The following is a 6,000-nucleotide window of genomic DNA, read 5'->3' as shown; positions in this document are numbered from 1 at the left end:
TGGCATACCTTCATGTGCCCAACATGTGTCGTCCTCTCTCCTCCCCCTTAGAAAAAGACCTTCCTGTCCTTTTGTATTCAGTCTTATGATTGGTGTATGCTGCTAGCTTTCGCTAAGCTGTCAGCATGCCCAACCCTCCTCTTTTTGTTTTTTAACCAACTTTGATTACTACAATATTTCCCATTTAACTATTCTTGTCTTACAATCAAAAAAAAAAAACAACTATTCTTGTATTAAAACTTCATAATCTTCCAACTGTCCCACCCAAACTTCCCCGCTAAGCAAATGAGGTTTAATAATATTATTTCCTTTACATTTCCCTGGGAAAGATAAAGCTTTATATATAATCAAGGGTATCAGTGTTCACCTATCCAAGAACATCATAGGGAACATCATAGTCAATGATTAGGTAGTGTTTGGTATACATTCTAAGTCCATTTCGCTCAGATGATAAAACAGTTGTTTTTATCACATGAGAAAACGAAATTGCCTTCAATGCATTCCAAGAATACTTACCAAACACAGCCTATTATGTATGACTTACAAATGATCCTCCCTTCCCTAAAGGCTAAATGGAGATTACTGGTGAATCCGAAGATGTCAAGCTGTGATACTGTTGTACAATCAATGCTGTTGCTGTAGTTGAGAAATCTGATGATGCCAATAGACTTCCAGTTGGTCCTAATTCAGGAATGTCACTCTTAACATCCAAAATCTCTGCAACCTTTCCCTCCGGCTTTCGCCCCACCACAAACAGATCAGAACGACTCAACTCCCTAATCATGGCAATGGCTTCTGCTGCATTTCTAACCATTTTCACTTCATACTTGATTGAGTTTTCAGTTTGGATCTTCTGTTGGAATTCAGCCAAGTACTCATCATCTTTTGAGCAATTCCCACTGTCCAACTTCTCAATCTTTTCGATTCCAACGACTTCTGGCTCAGATTCCATCAAGAAGCGAAGCACTGTGAGACTGATACCAGGGTGTTCAGCCATGCGTGCTCCATATGCAAGTGCCTCACGATCATCACACCCTCCGAAGAACAAGACAATAATGGATGAAGAAACTTCGCTAGCAGAGACATGGGTAGTTCCACCGAAGCCACGATCAACGAGTATCCCAACTGAGCATCTCGCGTGTTCAAGAACTCTTTGATTGACCCATCTGAAATCATTTCTTGTCGTTTCCATTGAACCATCCACTCTTTGGTGCTTGTGGAAAGGGAGTATGATCATAGCCACTCTCTTGTTTTCAGCACTAGTGCAGATGTCTTCATGGATAGTAGACATTGAAGAGATAGCTGTCATGGGTCTTATAGACACACGACTTAGTTGTTGAAATGCCTCAAAGGCGATCACAACGTGATCCGAGTTCACCTGTCGTTGCCCCTTGTTCCAGAAAGGCAGCCCATTCTTCCTTGCCTTGTTTACCACGAGAATTGCAGAGGGTCTCTCTGAGAGCTCCTTGAGGTGCATAGAATAGACGCATAGACCTTGCTGCCGATCAGTTCCACGAGAGACTTCAATGAGATTTATCAAAGTTGGTATGTTAATGCTACTATGAAAACAAGTTAAAATCCGAAACTGAGTACTTGAGTTTTTCTTCCTCTCTATTGTTCTGTGCTTATAATCATTCATGGTGGCCCTTCTTGCAGGCTTATACACCGCAACAAGAAGAGGTGTGGTGATAAATGTTGTGAAGAGAGCCATCAAAACCATGATGGTAAAGGTCTGCTCATTTAACACCTGCGATAATGAAAATCAATCAAAACATTGATCTATAAAGCTAACAAAAGTACACAATTAATCCAAAAACTGAGGACATAAATTACAAAATTCTACCTGTCTCTGCCTACCGATGTTGAGGACGATGAGCTCTATCAATCCTTTACTGTTCATTAAGACACCCAGTGCAACAGCCTCACGCCAAGGTACCCTACAGAGGAGGGAGACTACAATAGTACCCACAATTTTCCCAGCACAAGCAGTGACAATGACCAAGACTAGGAGAGCCCATGATTGAGCCCCTTGAATCGTGGCCACATTTGTTTTCAATCCACTGGAGACAAAAAACAGAGGAAGGAAGAGACTAGATGCAAAATCTTCCACTTTCTCCACAAGAGCACTTGCAAAGGGTCCATCCTTGGGGACTAGAAACCCAACCACAAAAGCCCCAAAGAGGCAATGGATCCCTATAGCATCTGTGATAAACCCAGCTGCTAATACAAGAGCTAAGGTGGCACATATGTATAACTCATCCACAGGTTCACCTTCTTGGCAACGCCTTGCCATCCATTTAAAGAGTGGAGGAAGTATAAGAATGGCGCAGATAAGGAAACCGCAACCAGAGAGAAGAACCCACACAGCAATTATAGGAGAATGGCCAGTGGTGGAGAGAGCAATAGCAAGGGCTAACAAGATCCAAGCAACTACATCGTTAATTGCAGCAGCTGATACTGCCATTCGGCCCACATCAGTTGTGAGGAGCTTAAGTTCAGCAAGGATGCGAGCCAAGACAGGGAAGGCAGTTATAGAAAGGGATACACCCATAAAGACAACAAAGGGAAGTGTATTTATTCCCTTGGAGATAGTTTGTAGGAGGACAAAGGATGAACCTATCCCTAATGCAAAGGGGAAGATAATTCCGGCGGCGGCGATGGCAAGGGCTTTCTTTCCAGTCTTTCTGAGAGACTTTGGATCCAATTCTACCCCTACTAGGAAGAGAAAGAACATAAGTCCAAGGTTGGCCAGAGTGTCTAGGATTGTGAGGCTACTCGAAGGGAAAACTGAATTCAAATAGCTCATATTACGACCCAGTGCTGATGGCCCAAGCAATACTCCTCCCTGCAAACATTGAAGAACAACCCATAAACAAAATTTTTAAGAGAGTAAATGAGCGATAGAAAGATAGAGGGCTCACTTGATATCCATTTGATGCTGTTTTTTGGTAAAGCATATGGTTGGGAAATGTTTAGTCCCACATTACTTATGGAAGAGAGTAGAATTCAATGTATGCCAAGCCACAGAGAGTTGTGGTGTGACGAGGTGGGCCTCAGTGTGTTCGAAGTTTCTTTTTGCTCTAGATCAGACTTGTATATATCTCATTTTTATTTTTATTTTACGATAAACGTGGTTTTTTTGATAGCAGATGAGCATCGCCTGACGTGCCTTCTCTCTTTGAGAGACATCTTTTGGACTCCTTTGGACATGTGTCTCTAAGGGCATCTCTTTTCTATAAATAGAGGACGAACTAGATACTTTAGAATATGATTCTAAAGTGTTCTAGTGGTCAATTCACAAGAACTTGTATTGTTGCATCGGAGATGACTATGATATTAAGGAAAGTGATCAGTGGCACGACTCGATCCCATCAAGTGCTCGTGATTTTGTTCGTGTTTTGACTCTCATATTATACAAAATTGAATTGCTTCATTAAAAAATTAAGCCGTTTAGATGCGCAACAGGTATCAATTCTGATTTCACTTTTATGGAAGCAGCAAGGGAGATAACTGATTGGATAAACTTACAATGATTTCAGCAATGACACGAGGTTGTCTGAGGGGTCCGAGGAAATAAGCAAGTGTGCGTGAAACAGTGATAACAAGGCAAATCTGTAGAATGACGAGAGGTAATGAATAGTCTAGAGGATTATTCCCTTGGAAGACCCCATTAGAAGTAGCAGCTATGGGAGCTGGACATACGGTGGCATTGGAAGCCATTTCTTCTACCAATATTTGTTTCACTTACAGCAAATTTTCTGTACTTCAAGACCTGCAAACAAAATATAAAAGCTTCTTAATTCCAATTTACAGATTTAGATTATGAAATTTGGCTACAAACTCAAAGATTTGGTCGTCATATCAAGCATTGATAGGGACATAGGATTGTCAATTTCCAGTCCGAATTGGTCGGACCAATCGAAACTGATCGGCTCACCCTGAACTGAACCCCTATCTAGGGTTGTCAATGGGCCAAAATATTCAGGGTCAATCAGGTCCGGGTGGGCTTGGGAAAACCCTGCCAAAGTCGGACTGGGTTGAGGGTATGGTTTGCCCCAAAACATCCAGTTCTACTGTGATCTCCTCATCTGATCATTGAGAACTGAAAAGTTAGATAATTGACCCGCCACAAAGCTCTCAGATTCTTCAATTAAAACCCAATAACCATGTTTAAACTCAGTTCAGGTAAGGCTGTTAATTGGTTCGATTCTGGTTGGGTAGATGTATGAAGGGTAGAAACCAAAATCGAACCGTTAATTAAACAGTTTCAATATCCCAAATAAAAACAAATTAATAAACGGTTCTGGTTAAATGGTTTTTATTGGTTTCTTTTTTGTTTTGTTTGCCAGATTGAGTTAATAGTTCTGGCCCTCAATTAGGAACGAAACTATTTTTGAAGCATAATAAAGAAATCTGATATTATTGGGCTTGAACCACGACACCTAGACCCAAATTGTGACTTAAGAAATAACAATAATTTAAAATAATTTATATGGTATAAATCCATTACAAAATATTAGAGAGCGTGTATAGAATTCCAAGACTAACCCATTTTTTAAATTGATTTAATTTTTTAATTTGTTTAAAAAAATTACATGGCATGGATTATAGTTTTGCAAGATATACCAAAGAGGCAAAAATTATTGGTTGTAAAGTATATTGGAGTTGGTATGGCCGAGTGTAGAAGTTTAGACAGATTGTCAGGAAATGATGGATTGGTCAGACAAAAACACAAGATCGGATTGATTTTGGGAAATATTCTCTTTGTTGTGTCATGTTTATATTCTGACTGGGAGATTTGGATTTGTAATATGTTTAAATAGGTTTGTTTTGAAAGTCATAATTGCTAAGATTAAGACTAATTTAACTGAAAATTTGTGATATTGTTCTCTTTCAGTCGTTGTTAATCTTTGCAAAAAACCATAAACGTGAAGGTAACAAAGAAGAAAAAAAATCATGGAACAGGAATACAAAACCAATCAATCTGCTTGCAAGAAATAATCTCTATCCATTAATTTTTCCTAACAAACAAACAAGAGGACTATTACTTTTCTTGAGTGAGAGAGAGATTTCTTACCTGAATATTATGTTTCAGCTGGTAGGCATAGCTAGAGCTTTCCTTCAATGCTAATGCCTACGATGATATTTCTGAATAAGCCATAAATCTCTTCCTTTTCTCTAGCTACCCAGTTCAAAGACAGAATGAAAATCCAAGGAATTGAAGTATATGATTGGAGCAAACCCAATAAGCACACATACATACTTATATAGATTTTATGTAATTAAGATTTTATTTTTTTATCGATATCCCTTAAGGTACGGTATCTAATAATTTGTATTATTATTATTAGGAGGAATCAAATTATTTCATATGTGTTCTAAAAATATGTGCAACACAATGACATCTTTTGATGATGACATAATGTTAATCATTTTCAAATAATTTTGTAAACCTTTCTTCACGCCTGACTTAAAGAACTTTTGGGATAATCCAAAAAAATTTATCAATTAAGCTCCAGGCACACCTATAGATTTGTCATTTATGCAATCTCTTTTATTAAAAACAATTAATTAAAATGAAATAGAATCACTTTGATTTTCTCGGTCAAATGAGGCATGGAATGGAGCGACTAGCAATATCACGAGCAGACTGTCTTTTCCCTGCTACTCACCCATGCTGGCATGAAACAAACCAACTAGCGACATCACGAGCAGTTTGCCTTTTTCATTTCACTCACTTAAGCGTTTCCACACCTCCTCATCTATTCCATCAACCGATCTAGCTTCAATGTCCACAGGTTTGATACGGCTTAAGTTCATCTTTAATTAGTTTCAACCCAAGTTGTTTCAATTGGGTGGACCAATGGACTTATTGTTGTATTATTATTTTATAGATGCACTTTGGGACAAAGCACTTGTTTCAAAAAAACACTTTTTCAAGTGTGTGTCAAAGTTTCAAAATTGTGTTTTATTTCATTCCCTCCTTTTTTTGTTTTCCTC

The 6,000-nt window shown here is 38.7% G+C and overlaps 1 protein-coding gene across 1 annotated transcript; it reads right to left on the bottom strand.

Moving 5' to 3' along the window:
• Positions 1–536: 536 nt before the first annotated feature.
• Positions 537–3,796, bottom strand: LOC122648263 (cation/H(+) antiporter 18-like). Its single transcript, XM_043841499.1, has 3 exons — positions 3,529–3,796; positions 1,844–2,845; positions 537–1,747 (listed from the first exon to the last, which is right to left on the bottom strand). Exons 1-3 carry the CDS (start codon positions 3,718–3,720, stop codon positions 569–571), a joined length of 2,373 nt encoding a protein of 790 aa, XP_043697434.1. The 5' UTR covers positions 3,721–3,796; the 3' UTR covers positions 537–568.
• Between the last annotated feature and the right edge of the window lie 2,204 nt (positions 3,797–6,000).

Source organism: Telopea speciosissima, chromosome 1, assembly GCF_018873765.1.
Source record: "Telopea speciosissima isolate NSW1024214 ecotype Mountain lineage chromosome 1, Tspe_v1, whole genome shotgun sequence".
NCBI lineage: Eukaryota > Viridiplantae > Streptophyta > Magnoliopsida > Proteales > Proteaceae > Telopea > Telopea speciosissima.
This window is presented reverse-complemented; position numbering and strand designations above follow the sequence as displayed.

Excerpts from the sequence above, each read along its gene's own strand:
- LOC122648263 (XM_043841499.1), bottom strand. The coding sequence starts at position 3,720 with ATGGCTTCCAATGCCACCGTATGTCCAGCTCCCATAGCTGCTACTTCT. Across the intron at positions 2,846-3,528 it reads GTGTCATTGCTGAAATCATT|GGAGGAGTATTGCTTGGGCC; the intron begins GTAAGTTTATCC and ends CAATGTTTGCAG. Across the intron at positions 1,748-1,843 it reads ACATCGGTAGGCAGAGACAG|GTGTTAAATGAGCAGACCTT; the intron begins GTAGAATTTTGT and ends TCATTATCGCAG.